The sequence below is a fragment of the Furipterus horrens genome, unplaced genomic scaffold (assembly GCF_987537825.1).
Source record: "Furipterus horrens unplaced genomic scaffold, mFurHor1.1.pri manual_scaffold_4, whole genome shotgun sequence".
NCBI classification, from domain to species: Eukaryota; Metazoa; Chordata; class Mammalia; order Chiroptera; family Furipteridae; genus Furipterus; species Furipterus horrens.
In genome coordinates, this window is record NW_028327174.1 from 20,608,653 (window position 1) to 20,628,208 (window position 19,556).

General features: G+C 34.0%; 1 protein-coding gene across 5 annotated transcripts in view; it reads left to right on the plus strand.

The window, feature by feature from the left end:
• The window catches only part of NR2C1 (nuclear receptor subfamily 2 group C member 1), a 45,046-nt gene that overhangs the window by 23,838 nt on the left and 1,652 nt on the right, over window positions 1-19,556 (plus strand). For 3 of the 5 annotated variants that reach the window (XM_090272680.1, XM_090272681.1, XM_090272682.1), the window contains exons 8-13: window positions 1,835-2,019; window positions 3,125-3,290; window positions 8,667-8,788; window positions 14,416-14,555; window positions 15,957-16,094; window positions 18,329-18,434. In XM_090272680.1, coding sequence (XP_090128806.1) covers window positions 1,835-2,019; window positions 3,125-3,290; window positions 8,667-8,788; window positions 14,416-14,555; window positions 15,957-16,094; window positions 18,329-18,434 — 857 coding nt within the window. Of the gene's footprint in view, window positions 1-1,834; window positions 2,020-3,124; window positions 3,291-8,666; window positions 8,789-14,415; window positions 14,556-15,956; window positions 16,095-16,129; window positions 16,418-18,328; window positions 18,435-19,556 lie in introns of those variants that run through there. The other 2 variants (XM_090272683.1, XM_090272685.1) reach the window with 2 other exon arrangements.

Sequence of the window (19,556 nt, forward strand, 5' to 3'; positions counted from 1 at the left end):
AAATACGTGAATTAACGGATGAATGAATAGAAAATCTTTCTGAGGCTCAGTTCAGAGCAATAGTCATAAGGCAGCTTACAGACCTAAGAGAGGGACTTAATCAAGACCAGGAAGAAATGAAGGCTAGTCCTGCTGAAATGAGCAAAAATATATGAGACAAGTGGTGAGGAAAGGAAAACCAGGGATCAAATCAACAATGGGAACATAGGATAGGAACAAACAATCAACCAGTGCAGAAAGAGGAAACAAAAAGTGAAGAAAATGAGGAGAGGCTCAGAAAACTGGGACAGCTATAAGCGAACGAACATTCAAATTATAGGATTGCCAGAGGGTTAAGAAGAACTAGAAATTGAAAAATTATGTGAAAAAATAATGAAGTAGAACTTCCCTAACTTGGGGAAGGAAATAAGACTTACAGGTCCAGAAGCACAGAGAGTTCCAGATAAATTGGATCCAGGGAGAACCACACCAAAACACATTATAATCAAACTGTCAAAAATTAAAGATAAAGAATCTTAAAAGCAGCAAGCAAGAGAGAAGAAAAGAATTATGTACAAAGGGGTCCCAATTAGACTATCAGCTGATTTCTCAAAGAAGACTACAGGCAAGAAGGGACTAGGAAGAAATATTCAAAGTAATGAAAATTAAAAACCTACAGCCACAATTACTCTTATCCAGTGAAGCTGTCATTCAGAATAGAAGGGCAGAGAAAGTGCTTCCAGGACAAAGTAAAACTGAAGGAGTTCATCAGATCCAAACCACTGTTATATGAGATGTTAAAGGGACTTGTTTAGGAGAAGGAGGATCAAAACTATGAACATTAAAATGAAAACTATCACAACAACCAACAACAGAAGCTGGGAAATTGAAACAAAGGCAAACTAGGCAACAAGAGTGGAAAAAGAATTATATGTATGGGGAACATATTGGGGGGAGGTCAGCGGGGAGGGGGAGGGGGAAAGGGAGATGATGGAGGAATTAAGAAGAATAGTAGGAGGGAGTAGAGTAGACAGGAAGATGTTGAGAAGAACTATATGCACAACCAATAGGCATGGACTAAGGTGGGACAAATGGAGGGAGGGAAGGTCACAGGGTGAAAGGGAGCAGAAGGAAAAGAAATTAGGACAACTGTAACAGCATAATAAAATATTTTAAAAAGGAATCAAGCATTTATCTGCCTTTGTTATACAAATTGTATGCTTGGATAGTCAGTTAAGGAAAGTTCTTTTTCATAAAAATATTGTAGCTAATTAATATATAAATAATATACAAATATATACATCATTAACAAAAATAAAAACTGAAGATAAATGGGAAAATAAGCAATGTGTAACATAATATCTTAAATATGTAAAGAGATTTTTCAACCACACATTTCCTGGTATTTTAACACATTTAATGCAGTAGCTGGTAAAAGTTGGCATCCTAGGAAATCTGTTCAATAATACATCTACATTTTTTCCTCTTTTCACTAATAATAGTATTACATTCTGTACAACTATATAATATGTTTTGGAAATTATAACAGAATTTTAATGCTAAAAGGATAATCTAATATCCTTTTAATAGAGGAAGAGACTGATTTGCCATTTTTGGTTTGAAGTAGGTTTTGTATAAACATTTTGTATAAACATAGGAAATGTACATAATGCTTTTAAACTTTTATTTTACTCAAGTTTTTATATGCCCGAAGTTCTCTGATATTAATTTTTAGGTTTCATCTTAATTGGAGTACTTTTCTTTCCGCATTTAATATTCTAGAATTGGGTATTTCAGATCTAAAAGTTTATTGTCACCAACTTACAGAGTTTTAATACCTTTTTCTTTTTTAAAGGCTGAATCATGTCAGGGAGATTTAAGTACATTGGCCAGTGTGGTTACATCATTAGCAAATCTTGGAAAAACTAAAGGATTTTCTCAAAATAGTAATAAAATGTCTATGATTGAAGGATTAAGCAATGGTGATACCCCTTTGTGTGAATTTAATCAAGATTTGCATACCAATGGTGATGTTTCAAGGTAAGACCTGTTTTGATCCTAAATGTCCTTTTGCTGAAGTGTCCTTTAGTATTTCTTAAAATATTTTTATGTCGAATACTATTTATAGAAATTTCAGAAAACTAGTATTCCTATTAGACTTAGAAAATTTAAGGCATAGTAAGTTTTCACTGCATTCAATATAAAATGTTTTCCAGCAGGTTACATTCTAAATAATGAGCAATAAATGAACATTGTAAGTTAGAGATGTAGTCATAAATTTCAGGAATTTTTTCCCACTAAAGAGTACAATTTGGGTCTGAAATTTTAGATAGATTAGTTGCCATATTTTACCTTCTGTGTACTTAAAAGTTAAACGTTTGTCTTATTAGGGAGTCATGTTCATTTTTCCACGAATTTTTAATGATAAAACAAATTCAAAGACTAAGTTGAATCAACTACATTTCTTAAGTTATAGTTCAGGAAACTCCTATCACAATTGCTTTTAATTCTCTCAATATTAATAGTTAGGATATGGAAACCAGATTTCTTCAGGCTTTTTTCACATTCTGTTCATCATCTAAAATATTGAAGAAACTGCATTTTTAAAAGTCTCAAGTACTTTGTTGAAAAACAGCTTTTAAGGAACTCTAGACTGCGGCTCACTAAAAAATATGGGGAACTATTTTGAAAAATTATTTACTAACATTAGTTAATTATTAAATTCTTACAGTTTAGGTGTAGCTGTGCTACCAAAAGTGTATTGTGTAGGATAAAGTCAATACAAGGTCTAGCCCTTCCTCTATCTGAGTAACTGCTCTGTGTAAAATAAATGGGATGATACCTTGTAGTAACAAGTGTATAACTTGTAAAAACGTATAAGGATCCCCCCCTTAATTACATCAGATTTGTTTTTTAAAGACTAGTTCTCTGGTAATACATTAATATAATTTTCATACTAAACATATGAAGTCTAATTTGTTGTTTTGGAGAGTCATAAATATCACTGAAATAGTGTTCAGTGATACACTAAAGTTTTATTTTCTAAACTTTTTAAGGCCTAAATCTTAATTCCAGAATTTTATATAGAATTTTTATTTTATTGTGGAGATTGGCCAAGCTTACAGCTTCTGATGTCTCCTTATAGGGCATTTGATACTCTTGCAAAAGCACTGAATCCTGGAGAGAGCACAGCCTGTCAGAGCTCAGTAGAGGGCATGGAAGGAAGCGTACACCTAATTGCTGGAGACTCGAGCATAAATTACATCGAAAAAGAGGGGCCACTTCTCAGCGATTCACATGTAGCTTTCAGGGTATTTCCAAATATATATTTATAATTTTTATGTTGTATTATCCATTTTGTTTTTAATCTTCCTTTCAAAAATCAAAGTATATTTGTTGTGCTTTTAAAAGTCAGAAATATCCCCAATAGAATTCAGAACAGCAACTAAAATGTATACATCTGCCTATATAAAATAATGGGTTAATAAATTCTGTTTATAAGTCATAGTTACATCAGTTAATGGGCTAAGTCTATAAAAGTTCGCTTTTAGAACATTTATATATATATATTTTTTACTTTAAATATTGGCATTCATGATTGTTGAATATACTGGTTTTATTTAATGTCTAGCTACTATTACTTTTATGTAGGCCAATATCTAGGACTCAGATACTCTGCTCTTACTATGATAACTACAGAGAATTCAATTTATTATATATTGTCCCAGTGAGCTAGCTTTCGGAATTATTTTAAGAAGGTAAAAATTATTTAATAGATTTTAACTTGGTTTTTAACTTTTTACACTTTAACTATTTTTGAGAAGGTACATTTGTAATTTCTTTTGTGCTCCCATAAAATAAATAAATTTGTGATGGAAACAATACATATGGAATACTAGAAACAATACATATAGATCATTAGAAAATAACTTTATAAAATTTGATTTGTCATTCTGATGTTTGTCATTCAGCTATAGATATGCTGACCTAATTAAGACCCAGCTGTTTTAACCCCTCTATTTTAACCACTCTATCTTTGCAGAGTGATTGAAAGTATGTAGGACATTTAGCAATACATAGTTGTCCTGGAATACCTGGGTGTAATTGCTCATAATTTTTCTATAGAGTACATATTTCCATGGGCTTCTTATGAAAATATACAGTTATTAAATAGATATGTCTATCACTGGTAGAAATAATGAGCACAGAATAAATCTGATACTGGCAAAAATGGCATATAAGTTTATTTGCAAATTTTGACTACTTGGTAGAAATAGCCACAGAAAAAAACACAGTTACTTAAATAATAATTGCTCTAATTTGACAGAAAATAAAACATCAGTGAAACCAAACTTTATGTAAAAATTACAAAGATAGCATGGAAAAAATAGGGATTTGTTTTATTTGCACTGTACAAGAAAACTTCATGAGAGCTATAAGAAAAGGCAACAGGACAGGGGTGTAGCAAAGCAAAACTGATTTTTCCTATTGCTCTTCCTCATTCTAAGTAAAAGATGTTTTTCAATAGTTTTATTTTCCACCTCTGGATTTAAATGAGAAGGAAGGGTTTAAAACAGATGTAGAAAGAGGGCCCATTTCAAGGAAAAAGTACTCAAAAATATTTCTATAGAAAGTCAAGTAGTGCACCTTTTTTATTGTGGATGTTGGTCCTCAAATTTTTTTTTCTTTCAAATATTTGTTTTGGACAGATGAATTAGGCAAATAGAACTTTCTTTTTCCATTCCATCTTTAACCTGCTGTACTCTGGATATTTTCAGAATCAGCACTCAAGTTTCTTGCTCTCCTGAAAAAGACAGCTCCTTTCCCTGAGGTTTGTTTACAGCCACTGTGCAATCAAGACTTTTGTTTTTCAGTCACTTCCCAGCCTGGCACTTCCATGGTTAGTCCTTTCATTGAGGTTTTATGGTCATGTGTTTCAAGACCTGACATTTGTAATAAAAAAAACCTCAATTCTCTCTTAATAGCTGAGCTAAACAGCATTTTGTTGCTCTCGCCTTTTTCGGTACACTGGTTTGCAGCATGCGCTCACGTGCATTCTTTCTTTTGAGCCTCACTACAGTCTGTTGAGAAGCTTCAGCTTTTTATTGTCACTTTGTGAATGAGAAAAGAGATGTAGAGGTTTTCAGTGTCCTGTTTGAAGCAGCTCGGACAGTAAGGAGAAATAGTCTAGTAATGCAACTTACATTTTGATTCTGAAGAATCTAGAATATTAAAAATATTTAACGTTTTTATTAAATTTCAGAGTTTCTGGTGTGATTTCACATACTTTACCTCAGTTGATTAATAGTTTCCTTATACAAATAATAAAGGTGGATAGTATTCCCATTTAGAAATAAGTGCATGAGACAGAGGTAGGTGATTTCCCAAACTGCTCTCCGGAATTTATTATCTCAATATTAGAATCACAATCCTAGTCATCACGTTTGCTGTTTGGGAGTCACTGTCCTTTTACCTAGCCTCATTTCCTGACTGAATCCTAACCAGTCTGTTGTTTGAATCTCTCCCTTTCTCTTCATTTTCATTGCCATATTTCAGGTCTTTGAAAATTATTAAAACTGTTATAGTAATGTCTTTGCTTCCAGTCTCTCTTCTCCATCTTGTCCTGTGTGCACTGATAACAGAGGGATAATTATTAAAAATCAATCCAATTATGTTACTGTGCTACCCAAAAGTCTTCAATAGCTTCCCATTTGCTCATGTGAGATGAAGTCCATGACCTTTTAGGACCATCAACATTGTGATTTAATTGCCCACCATTTCTCAGACATGCCATTTCCTTTCTTAGTCTTCTCTGTAGCTCATTCAGTTCCCATTTTATTTCTCTATTGAGCACAGCACAGGGCACTTCACTTCGTGGCTCACAGTGAGCTCTCGGTAATGGCTGCTGAATTAATACATGATCCAGAGTCACAAAAATAATTACTGACAAACTGGGACTAGAATCCAGATCTCCTAACTCAAGTCAAATGATTTTTTAAAAGCTGTATTATTTAGCCTATTATCAGAATTACATACAGAAACTGCTAGAAAGGTAATTGCAGACAATAACTTCTAGAGTAGGTAGCCTAGTTTGATAATATCTCACTACTTTTAAAAAATCATCTCAGTACATTAAATACATATAATTTGAAAAATGTATATGATTCAGTTTATAACCTAAAAGTCTAGGCATTTTTGGGAAGTTTTAATATCTGAAGCAGAAACTTACCTTCTCTGTTTAGAGGAGGAAATCTTTGTCTCTGCTTTCTAAAAAGACTTGTTTCTTTAGCCAGCATTGGCTTTCAGAGTCATAATGCTAGAGGTGTATCTTGCTTTAAGAAAATTAAGTATGTTAAAACAGGTGAATTACAAGATATTTTCTTTCTTTATAAAATAATACAACATAGTAGTCTTTTAAATCATGAGTTTCTATAGTGTATATTACAAATGATTTCAATGTTATGACTAAACCAACAGGAAGTTTTCAACATTACCACCACTGTTGTAGAAATCAAGGAGCATCTGTATCTTCTAGCCATTGTATCTAATTTTTACATATTATAAATATTTCATTTTTTAAAAAGTAATTTTAAACTATTTTTGTTGTTGTTTTGCATCTTTCTTACTCCTCCCTCCTACAACTAGTAGTATCTTTGGTAATTCCCTAGTTTTTTAGGCTTTTTTTTTCCTGTTCATTTTCGACAATTCTAAAAAAGCATGATAGTTCCCAATTTGCTTTTTATGTACTTAGGTGTAGAAACAGTTCATCCTAATATTACATTTAAGATGTTTAGTATCTGCTTGCCTACAGTTCTCCTTAAGAATTATCTTGCCCTTGCAAGGTGGCTCAGTTGGTTGGAGCACTGTCCTGTACACCAAAAGGTTTCAGGTTTGATCCCTGGTCAGGGAGACAGGCAGTCGATCCATGTTTCTCATATCAATGTTAACTCTCTCTCCGTCTCTCTCTCTCTCTCTCTCTCTTGTCTCTCTCTCTCTGTCTCTCTCTGTGTCTCTCTTTCTGTCTTCCTCTCACTCTAAAAAAATCAATGAACATATCCTCTGGTGAGGATTAAAAAAAAGTTACCTTAAAGAATGGTATTTGAATTGGTGCAGGAAACATTTCTCAAACATTTAAAAAATTATCATCAAATACATGGAATTTCAGCAGTTAATTGCCTTATTGTTTTATTACTCAGCACCATTTATAAAGAGGTAAACCATTTGTGGCTAATACTGAACAAAGGCAGTTAATATATTTTACATTTTTATCTTAACATTTCTTGAGAATTTTTATATCAGTTTGATAAAAATCTTTTTATCTGTTTGACATCATAGACACCCTTGAGAATGTGGTGAAAGCTATATATCCATTCCCCAGAAAAATACATCTGGCACATCTACCTACCCCCCCCCCCCACCAGGGGTAGTCACTGCTATTAACTTTGTGGTGTGTTTGCTTCTTTCCTTTATGTGTGTGTTTGTGTTGGGTCACCTACACATTGTTTTTTCAGTTTTTCCACTTAGGTATCTGTGAGATGGTTTTTCTATGCCATTACATCTTACTTTATCTTACTAATTTTAATGCTTACAAGGTACTTTACTATATAGCATGGGCTGTTCTTTTCTTTGGTGATAGAAATGTGGCTATTGCCAGCATTTCTTGTTAGGAATACTACTACAGTGGACATCCTTATACATGCTTTTTTGGGGGTGAATTATGAAAGTTTTTCTGGAATAGAGACTTAGAAGTGTTGTTATTAGGTGACATGATGTATTCAGTTTTAACATGCTGGTAGAGGCAACCAAATTGTCCGTTTTATCCTCCCTCAGTAGTATGTGAGTACTTACTTGTTTCCCTGTATCATTACCTACACTTGATATTATTAATCATTTTGATAATTTAAAAATATTTTTAAAGTTTCTTATGGGTGAAACTGCATTTCATTTCTAGCAATAAAAGTTCTCTTTTAAAAGATTTTCAAAAATGCTTTTAAGAGTGTTTTGGTGTAGGATATTTATTTCAACAGTGGTCACATGTTTAAAGTAAGTACTTAAAGTCAGCAGTAACCTAGCAGCCTGTGAGTGTTATGGCCACAAACACATTTTGTTTCACCTGTAGATTAAATGGGGATTTTTTACACAGAACCTGCTCTTTCAAAAAATGAAAGCAGGCAATACTGGGCCCTGATTCCCATATGTTTTTAGTATATTGAATTCAAGTCACAGCTGTGCCCTTGATCAGGAAATACCCACTACCCAGATGGCACCAGCACACCTGCTTCCCTCAATACTCACCTGACCCTGTAACCATTTGAATTTAACTCCGTAGCCTAAATGAAAGGAGCGTTTAACATACAGGATTGACTGCCCCTTAAACTGAATTTGTTGTATACCATTGTTAATAAAGAAAGGGAGGAAAGGAAAAAACACATTTTTAGACCAAGACAGTAACTTTTAAAAACATAATCAGATAATATCATGGTTGCCGCTTGTTAAGTAGGATTCTGCTTGTTCTGAATATTGCTTTAGAAACTAGGATCTACTCATTTATTCTAAATACTTTTTTTAAGCTGTAATCCAGTGACTTAGATTATTTCAAGATTTGCCTTTTGGTGACTAATTAGACTCATATGTAATATGGAACTGTCGGTCATAAGATAACTTACCTCAGTCCCTTCTTGCACTAGCTCACCATGCCTTCTCCCATGCCTGAGCACCTGAACGTGCACTACATCGGGGAGTCTGCCTCCAGACTGCTGTTCTTGTCGATGCACTGGGCACTTTCCATTCCCTCCTTCCAGGCTTTAGGGTGAGTGTTGTGGAGTCCTGAATTTAACTGTGATTTTATAGCACTAAGGTATATTAAGCAAGAACTTTTATTTTAGGAGAAGCTGCATTAAAGGATAAAACATAACTTTAAGTTTTGTCATTTATGTTACAAATCGTGGCAGCTAGTATTTTTTTTGTATTTATATTTATGTGGAAGAGTATCCATATTTCATAAGTTAACAGTTTGGATGGGGTATGTGTGGTAGAGCTGATGAATCCTGGCCAGTGTTCGTAATGGGCTGTGTCTGAATCACTTAAAGATGGGGAGCCTGCAGGTGTGTACTAGGGTTGTTTCCCTTCCACCACTAGTGTTCATCTCAAGCATTTTAATAAGAAGCTGAAACTTGTAAACAGTGAATATGTTTAAAAATAGAAATAACTCTTGTCCAATCGTGTGACTGAAAAAAAGTAAAAAGGAAAGAAACTCTAAACCCCATAGTCCCGCTACGATGATTTAGAACTTTGGTCCTTCTACTGAATAGCACATCTGTATTCTGTTCTGAAGTAATCAGATGTTAATGAAAATGGTCTACTCTAAGAAACCCAAGCTTTACCTCAAGTTTGCCACATTTATTCAGATTACTTTAAGGTAACTGGTATGAAGAAGCAAAGAAACCATGGAAAATGTTAAGCCCATAGTTAGAAAAGCATTATTCTAGTTACAGGACTCTTATTCTAGTTACAGGACCCTACTCAACCAATATGAATCTGTAAACAATTTACTTTCATATTCTATACATCTGTTTAAGGAATAAGAACTGCCCACCCATCCTGTTTCTTAGGGAAAAATTTTAATAAAGCTAAGAAACATCTGAATTATGACTTTAAAAGGTAAACATAAAACCCCATTAATCAGCATTGGATATAGTATTAATACCATGTATTAAATAATATACTTAACTAATACAATTACAAAGACTAAGAACCTGATTTATAATAGTTAACCTTTAAAACAATTGTTAGTTCTTGCTCTCAAAATAACAGTTAACTTTCAGAATTTATCCAGTCTGTTTTTTAAGAAAAATTAAAATACAATGGAAATTTACACATTAGCAGTTACTTTATTTTAAAGCATTACCCAAGCATGTAATTCAAGGCATACTTACACCTTGAAAAGTAACCTGGTGCTATTTTTTATAATAGGCTATCAATTATTAGAGTCGTCGTCGGCAGCCGTCCGTCTCGAGAGACGATGGTGTAGCTTCTCAAGAGTCTATCTGTACCGCCGAGAATGGCTGTGCAGTCCGACTCGGGAGTGACATCGTATCTGTCTCCTCCCGTGTTGAATCGACATCTTGCGATGACGCTGAAGCTACAGAGCCTGGGCAGGGTGATATGGAGGGTCTGCTGTTGCCCATGCAGCAGACCCCCCCTCTCTTCGCAGCTGAAGGGTCCAAGGGAAAGACGGAGTCAATACAGCTTGGTTTCAGGTGCGCCGCAGGAGTTGCCGGTGTTGACTACAACGTCAAACCGCCTTAGGGACTCCGGCTCCGGATTTTCTGTCAGGGTTTACTCCCTTAGCCTTTCCCCTGAAGAGGTATGCCGCAAGGCAGCGGAGGTTTTTTGGAGTCAGAGTTTTCCTTCTCTGATGTACCCTGACTGGAAGATCGAACCAGCGACACTTAGCTCGCAGGCCGACGCTCAATCCACTGAGCTAAACCAGCCAGGGCCAATTATTAGAGTAAAACAACAAAAGGAAGGATTTTAGGGGTAGTGATTTGAACTCCTTGATTGTTTAGTACTGCTTAAAATTAAGTGGAATTAATCCAAATGTTGAAGAAACCAAAAATAAAGCCTGAGGTTTCCAGTGATAACATAGTATAATTTTATAGTGGCAGCCACATTTCCCTGTGATCTGAATTAAAAATTGGTTTCAATGTAACAGCCACCAGAGTCTTTGCAGTTAGAATTAACTATTAGTATAGCCACAATGTAAATTCTATTTATTATCACTAAATAATTTATACTTTGAATTAATCAGATGGATGAGGACTAAGTACTTGTGTTAATATTTCTATAAAATACACTCTTATAAGTGAAACTGCTGAGTCTAAGAGGGTATGTACCTTTTAGTTCTTTACTAGATAGCTACCAACTTGTTCTCCAAAAAGGTGCTGAAGCAGTTTTGTACCCACAGCAGCAATGTATGAGAACAAATGCTTATTTTCTCACACCCTCTTTAATTTTGGATTTTATCCATGTTTTCTGATAAATGAAAATAGTATCTCGTTATCTTTTATTTCGTTTGATTTTAAGTAGCCAGTTCTTCTCAGATACTAAATAGGAAACAGTGATCAGCCTGGGTTAAAAATTTCCTGAGTAATTCCCAGAGAGAAAAATTATAACTCTTAAGTTGACAATATAAGCTTTTGTTTGAGTATATTAAATTCTTAATAAAATGTAATGTCATAAAGAAGACTATCGGTTTTAACTTAATAAATGATTTCTGTTAAACATGTTGATTAACCTAATTTTAAAGATTTAATAGGAAGAAAAAAATTTTAAGTACCTTTCATTGGTATGTACATATTTCCTATTAGGATGTTCTTACCTACTTAAATCTCTTTGGAGAAAAGAAATCATATAGTTCATTATGTTGTTTATAATTAAGTACATAAGTTTTGGTTTAAAGCTTGTTTAATGGGAAAAAGGTCCATGCCCACAGCTTTTTAAACTTGTCTTTTCTAAATTCTTACTTCCCCTCTTCTATATCCCCTGCCATCAGAAATCATTTGCTGAATTTCTTCTCTATGCCATCTACTGTGCTGTTGACAGAGATATAGAAATGAATAAGGGTGTCTCTGCCTTCAGTAAGATTTTAATCTGGTGTAGGAGACAGACTCCTCAACCAATAAATTAGAATACCGTGGAATACGTATAAAATATAAATGAATATGTGGCACTGAAGGGGGAATGATGAACTAACTACCTTGGGAGAGGAATGTGGTAAGAGAATTGTTTTATTTTTTAAGTGAGCTCTGAGCTATATGTTAAGGCAGTGATTTTCAACCTTTTTCATCTCATGCTACATATAAACTAATTACTAAAATTTTGTGGCACATCAAAAAATAATATTTTTTGCTGAGCTGACCCAAAAAGTGTAATTGTGATTCAGTCACACCGGTGGCTATTGTTGTGTTGGCTGTTAGCTTTTTATTTTATTTTATAATCTAAAAGAAGAGAGTCAGGTATTGCACGTTTTCGTTTTTAAGATTTTATTTTTTTATTTTAGAGTGAGGGGAGGGAGGGAGAAAGAGGAACAGAAACACTCATCAGTTGCCTCTTGCATGCTCCCAACCAGGGACCTGGCCCTCAGGCCAGTGCTCAGTCCACTGAGCCACAGCAGCTAGGGCAGGTATTGCACGTTTTAAAAATTCTTGCAACACACCAAATGAAGATCGCTGGATTAAGGGATAAAAAGCAATTAACCAGTGAAAGGATATTTAAGAAGGGAAGAGGAATGACGTCAGAGAAATTGTGGTGCGAGAGGTTCCCCTTGTCTCTTCTCTTGAAGTTTCAGCTGTAATTCAACAGAGGATTCCCTGCTCAACACCCAAGCTCGTCTGAGAGATCCATGCATTGAAATATCTGAAACATTATTCACTGTGGCCAAGAGACAGAAACAATCAAAGTGTCCCTTGATAGAAGGTTGGATAAAGAAGATGTGGTACTTATATACAATGGAATCCTACTAAGCCATAAGAAGAGATGAAGTATTGCCATTTGCAACAAGATGGATGGATCTTGAAAATATCATGCTAAGAGAAATACAGTAGTCCCTCACTTATCGCGGGCATTACATTCTAGACACCGCCCCCCCCCCCCAAAGTAGGAACCTTACATTTATTCTACACTCTTAAACCTACGTAACTTTAACAACATACGTATACAGTACCGCAATATCCCGCGATATAGCGAAAAATCCGCGATAATTAAATGTAGTATTTTAAGAAATCTCGCGATACAGTGAGGCCGCGATAAGTGAACCACGATATAGCGAGGGACTACTGTAAGTCACAAAAAGTCAAGAACCATATGATTTCAGTCATATGGGATATGAAACTGAAAACAACAATGAACAAATGACCAATAGACAAAGATAAACACGGACAACAGTACAGTGGTTACCATAAGGGAAAGGGGGGAGGGGGAGGGGGAGTAAAGGGTTAAAGGGGGTCAAATACATGGTGATGGAAAGAGACTTGACTTTGGGGTTATGTATTATAGAATTGTACCTTGAAACTTATGTAATTTTATTGACCAATGTCACCGCGATAAATTTAAAACAAAAACAGTTAATACACTGTTGATTCATGAAAAGACCATAGTTTAAAGTAAAATGTTTAGAAATTTTTTTTTTTAAAGAAGGGAGGATAGCATTTATAATTCACTTAACAGTTTTTATGAGTACCTACATGCTGGATCTCACCTCAACAAGTTTAGCCCTTGGTCTTCCTTCGTGGATTACTATTCCCCTAATTTTTTTTTTTTTTTAAGTTCTTTTCTGTCTTTCTCTACTCAAATGTCAGGCCCTTAGTAAAATCTTCCCCAACCACCTTACCTGAACACAGCCTCCCTTCCTCCATTTTCTAATGCAGCATTCTACCTTATAGTAATGTAGCATTTTTATTAGCTGAAACTAACTTAATGTATGTGTAACCATATGTATCTGTGTGTGTTATGTTTATATAAAATATTTAAAATGATACATTTATTATGTTGCCCTTTTTGTTTCATGAAGGCAGAATTGATCCATCATGTTTGTTGCAGTTTTTCCAGTGCTCCGAACAGTGCCTGGCTTTTATACTTTGTCATGGCCTGCTCACATAATCCTTACCTTTGTCATTATTGTAACTGAGGTAGATAAAGGATACATAGTGTCTCTGCATTTTATATAGCTGAACAGCCTGAGACTTGAGAAACTTATTTGCCTGATTTCATATGGATGATAATAAGTGAATGATCTAGGTTTTATAACCCTGGCCTCTTGACCCCTAATACTTTTTCTATTCTCTCATGCTGCTGGGATTCTTATTTAGAAATTCAGGAAAGAACTTCTGACCTTTCTTACCCTCTTTACTCCTAGTAAAATCCTTGTTATCTCATTTATAGAGAGATATCACATCTGAAACATACTTAAGAAATCATTTATCCAAGGAAATTGATTGCTTACCTACCATCAAATAATTTTAATGGCCTTAAAAAAAAAAAAAAAACAGTATTTACCGGCATTTATGGCAAAATAAAACTTGAGAAAGGTTTTTTAAATGCATACTATTGATTTTAATTTTTAAAAAATCTTTATGCTATCTGTTCCCATGAAATGTGGGCTTAAAGCCCCAACCTCTGTAGTTTGAAATTGTTCTTATAAACTGGCTGATTGATTAATGATTAGCTAATTACATTTCTAAGCCTTTCTTGTCAAGTCTGTCAGGTATACAGAACAGAGAACTGATTAAGTCCGTGCCTAGAAGATTAAGTCTAGAATTAGTTTCTCTAGAGTAATTGTACTTCAGTAGCATTGTACTTTTAAATATGAGTCAGTTGTAAAGTTTATAAAATATATTTCAATAATATCTGATTTGTGCATGTGTCTGTTTTTAATAGACAAGAAAACAGCATATCATTGGTGAAAGCTTATTGGAATGAACTTTTTACTCTTGGTCTTGCCCAATGCTGGCAAGTTATGAATGTGGCAACTATATTAGCAACATTTGTCAATTGCCTTCACAGTAGCCTTCAACAAGGTAAAAAGCACCACATTTATTTCCTTTTCTGGGATATAAGAGGGGATGTCAGTTTTATAAAGTGTTACTATTAAAGTTACATATCTGATAATAATGTTTTAGATTCCAACATCTTTTTTACTTTAGATTATTTTTACATTTCGAATACTTTAAAGCACAACAAAATTGAAGCGAGTACATGTAAGTCTGGCCAGCTATTTTGGACCAGGCTCTGTGAATGTTTGTACTTTGGTATAGGTACCAAGGAATCCAGGGTTAGCTTATGTAGAACTGATTAAATGTTTTAGAATGTATTTTTCCAGACAGTTTTTAAGCTACCTTTCTTCATTGTAACCCTTTAAATTCAAGATCATTTTTTGATCAGTTTATCAGGGTGTATTGTCTTATTTAAAAAGTACTGAAGAGTCATGGAACAGTCCTTACTCTCTTTTTTCCTTTTGTTGATGTCAAGGTAATTACAGCTTTCATTCATTTAAGGAGACAGGCAGTCACTGATTTATAAATATTTACCTTCACAATGGCGTAAGACTGACAAGAATGTGCCCCATCCTCAAATAGAAACTGCCAATCAAGTTTAGTAATAGTTTATGAAATGGGAATTATGTTTTATTTCCTTACCATAGTCCACTTTCCATTGTTCTTAAATGATTTTTAAATTATCTGCTTCCTTCTTATATTTAAGGGCAGAGAAATCACCTTAAAATTTCATCAACAATACATCTAGAAAGAACACTACATTCCCATTTTTATTTGTGGACTCCTAACCTTGATTTATTTCTCACAAGCTTGTAATGTGTTATACAGCCTACCTTCACCAAAGTTGTGGTTGACCAATCAGATAGATGTGTTTTAAACCTATTCCTCCATAGTAAATTAAGATATCATTAAAGTTCATTTTACTTAGTTTTCCTTTGATCTCAGCTGTGTTTTTTGCAAATATTTTTATTTTAGTAGTGTTGGTAACTTTTAAAAATCTAGATGATTTTGCTCAGTTTTTAAAATCAGAATAAGCATAAATAAAAGCCTGTTACCAGAATTTGAATTTGTTGGCCAGTTTTTCAGATGATTATCTTTATAGCTTATCTTCTCAAAGGTATATATATGTGTGTGTGTGTGTGTGTGTGTGTGTGTGTGTGTGTGTGTGTATCTTGAAGGAAACATTACATTTAGGGTTTTTTATACCAACAGCTTGTTTTTTGTTTTTGTTTTTTGGAATGAACAATGTCCAAAGATCATTAATTAATTTCATCTATACTTGCAGAGATAACTGAATTTTAAACATTTATAGATTGGTTATTTGTAAAGCTGGAAATTAGTGAGAAGAAAATAATGTTGGATAAAAGTAGTCACACATTTTAGCAGAAAACTAGCTTTTGTTTGTTTGTTTGTTTTTAATTGAAGACAAAATGTCAACAGAAAGAAGAAAATTATTGATGGAGCACATCTTCAAGCTCCAGGAGTTTTGTAACAGCATGGTTAAACTCTGCATTGATGGATATGAATATGCTTACCTGAAGGCAATAGTACTCTTCAGTCCAGGTACATAAATATTGACTTCTTTTCTTAAAATACAGTTTTGGACATTGTGGAGCTATTGGAACCCTCATACCCTGCTGGTCGGAATATAAAATGATGCAGTTAAAGTGGAAAGAACCCAAGTGTTCATCAACAAATGACTAAATAAACAAATGTAATATATGCATACAATCGACCTTTGGGGCAGTATGAATGGAACTGAAGAGCATTATGCTAAAGGAAATAAGCCATACAGAAGAAGACAAATACCATATGATTTCACTCATGTGTGGAATCTAATGAACAAACTGAACTAACAAGCAAAATAGAGACAGGATGACAGCTAAGGGGGCAGGGGTTAGGGGGTTGGAGGGATTGAGCAAAAAGGACAAAGGACTCATGGACATGGACAGCAGTGTGGTGGTTGCTGGGGGAAGAGGGGTATAAGGGGACTAAATGGTAATGGAAAAAATACAATAAAGATTTTTGAAAATACAATAGAATGTAATTCAGCTATAAAATTAAGTTCTGACACATGCTACAACGTGGATGAACCTTGAAAACAGTAGGCTAAGTGAAAGAAGCCAGTCACAAAAGCAACATATTCTATGATTCCATTTATATGGGATGTCTAGAATAGGCTAATTTTACATACTTAAAGTAGATTAGTAATAACCAGAGACTTCAGGAGATGAGAGAATAGGGAGTGACTGCAAATGGGTACAGAGTTCTTTTGAAGTGACAAGAATGTTCTAAAGTTAGATTGTGGTGATGGTTGCACAGTTCTGTGAATAATTTAAAACCATTTGAATTATACACTTTAAATCAGTGAATTTTATGAATGTTAGACACTTACCTTGGTATGAAAAAGGAAAATTGAAATTAGTGAAGTGACATCATTGACCTTTAGTTCTGTTGCTACATCAACATTTGAATTCTTAAGTATATTTTATTAGGCATTATTAAAAGGAAAAATGAGGTATGAGTGTTGTGTTAATATGGTGTATTTCCAAACATCTCATTAGAGTTACCAGCAAATAGAGAAAAGGGTCTCTTATTTTCTGTCAGTTCCTAGGTTTCACATGTAAAGTGCCAGTAAGTTCAATGATCAATTACTGAATAAGAAAAATTGACTGTTCTCTAGGTTCCGTATTTTTCATTTTGGCATATGTTTCTTTTACTGTGTATCATAATAAAATTATCTTAGGAAAGCTGTTTCTTACCCCAGTGATACCAGTAATAAAATTAAAGCTTTTTTGTACTGTTTCTTAAAATGTTTCATAAGTTAGTAACATGTATCTTCACTTTTATCACAACCAATTTGCTGTTTTGATTTTCCTTAAAATTGAAAGAACATAGATTGAAGTTAGAAATATGCTGTGATTTTATTTTATTAAGTATTCCCTCTATTTTCTACTCATTACTTTTTTAAAATTCTCTTCAGACAAGACAAAGCTTTCCATACTTTTAAATATTTCTTAAGTTAGGCATAATTTTTATGAATTTCTTTTAATTCCATTTTTGTGAGATTTTATAGTGATCACTGAAATGTTTATAGATTATTTTAAATTTCTATGTTATAATATTTCTGATTAAGGTGATGTGGGTAAACAGTACCTTTTTACCTAACAATGGTTTTTTTAAGTAAAAAAGTAGTATAGAATATAATCTGCAAATATTTCATTGGATTAAAAATACCTTTTTAATTAAGCTAAGTCATTTTCTTTTTTTACCTGTTAAAAGCAAAATGAGCAAAATTCCTTCTACCACTTTTGGGATAAGCTAAAATATTATCTGTTTTAGTAGAACCCATTGGTCTCATTTTTTTATTAGATACTAGAATATATGTGTGAGATAAAATGGTTCTAAGGGTTTAAAGTACAGTGCCTGGTATTTAGAAATATTTATGAGAAAAGCAACATATATGATGAAACTCCTTTTTTTTTTTAAGATTTTATTTATTTATTTTCAGAGAGGAAAAAGGAGGGAGAAAGAGAGAGAAACATCAATGTGTGGCTGCCTCTTGCACACCCCCAGCTGGGGACCTGGCCCACAACCCAGGCATGTGCCCTGACTGGGAATCGAACCAGCAGCCCTTTGATTCACAGGCTGGCACTCAGTCCACTGAGCCACACCAGCCAGGGCGAAGCTCTGTTTTTGACTGAATTGTTTTTCTCACCCTCTTCCATCTCCACTCCAGGTGCTTTATTAAATGAACATTCAGAAGTTGAGTAATAATATATTCTTTCATGTTTCAGATCATCCAGGCCTAGAAAACATGGAACAGATAGAGAAATTTCAGGAAAAGGCTTATGTGGAATTTCAGGATTATATAACCAAAACATATCCAGATGACACCTACAGGTATCCAGAAGTTAAATACTGGTTAATTAAATTCATCTTAAAACGTTTTTGTCCATCTGTTATTTCATTATTTTCTATCCCAAGAGTAAGTAAAATGTTCTAGTCAACATTGACCTTTGAAATAGTTAATTCTATTAATTTTAAAAGCAGTATGCATTATTGCAAGTGCTTTACATGTAATATTTCATCCAGTTCTTACATTTTATATAGAGGAAACTTAAGCACACAGATTAAATAATTTGTCAAAGGTCATGCAATAAATGGCAGAGCCTGACTGAACCTAGCTAATCTGACAATAGCACCTAAACTCTTATTTTCTTCAGATGAAATAATGGATTTTATTAGTAATAAAAGGGGGGGGGTGTTGAAAAAATACCATTAGACTTTTATAATTAACTTTAAAATTTGGTTTATAGTATTTTTACCAACGTATTTCTTGCCAGTGTCCTTTGAAAAAAAATTTGTTTATAAGATCAATTCAATTTTTGAAGAGGGATAGAATTGTAAACACATGGTCATCAGAGCCAGAGTATCTAAGTTTGACTCCTGACCTTACCCTTCCCAAGGGCAAGTATTTAAACTTCTCTGTTTCAGTTACTTTACCGGTAAAATGGATGTAATAACAGTATCCACATTTTATAGTTAGCATAACAATTAAATCAGTTAATATATGTAAAGAGCTTAGAATAGTGCCTTTTTCATAGCAAGGGCTACATAAGTGCGTTTACTGACATTATTTATTTAACATACTTCAAGCTAGTAAGAACATTTCGCTTATAATAATGCTTTACACATATTAGATAATAGATTTATAAGCCAGTTCCATGGTGAAAATCAGCCTTAGTTTATGTAACCTGTTTTCTTACCCTCCCTCCTACCAGTTCTGTGGATGCAACTCAGCAGGTGGGAACAGAAGGACTGAGTAATTTGAGGAGTAGAGGACATGGCTATAGGAAGATCACTTAGTCCTCAAGCAGTTGATCTCATTTGGTGTCAAGCATCGGAGTGCAGGGTCTTAGACTAGCGGAAGGATAACCATACCGCAGGTTTTTTGGAAAGGTGGTTATTTTGTTGTTGGTTTTGTCATAATTGTTTTTTCAGTTTTTTGGTTTGCTTTTTTTT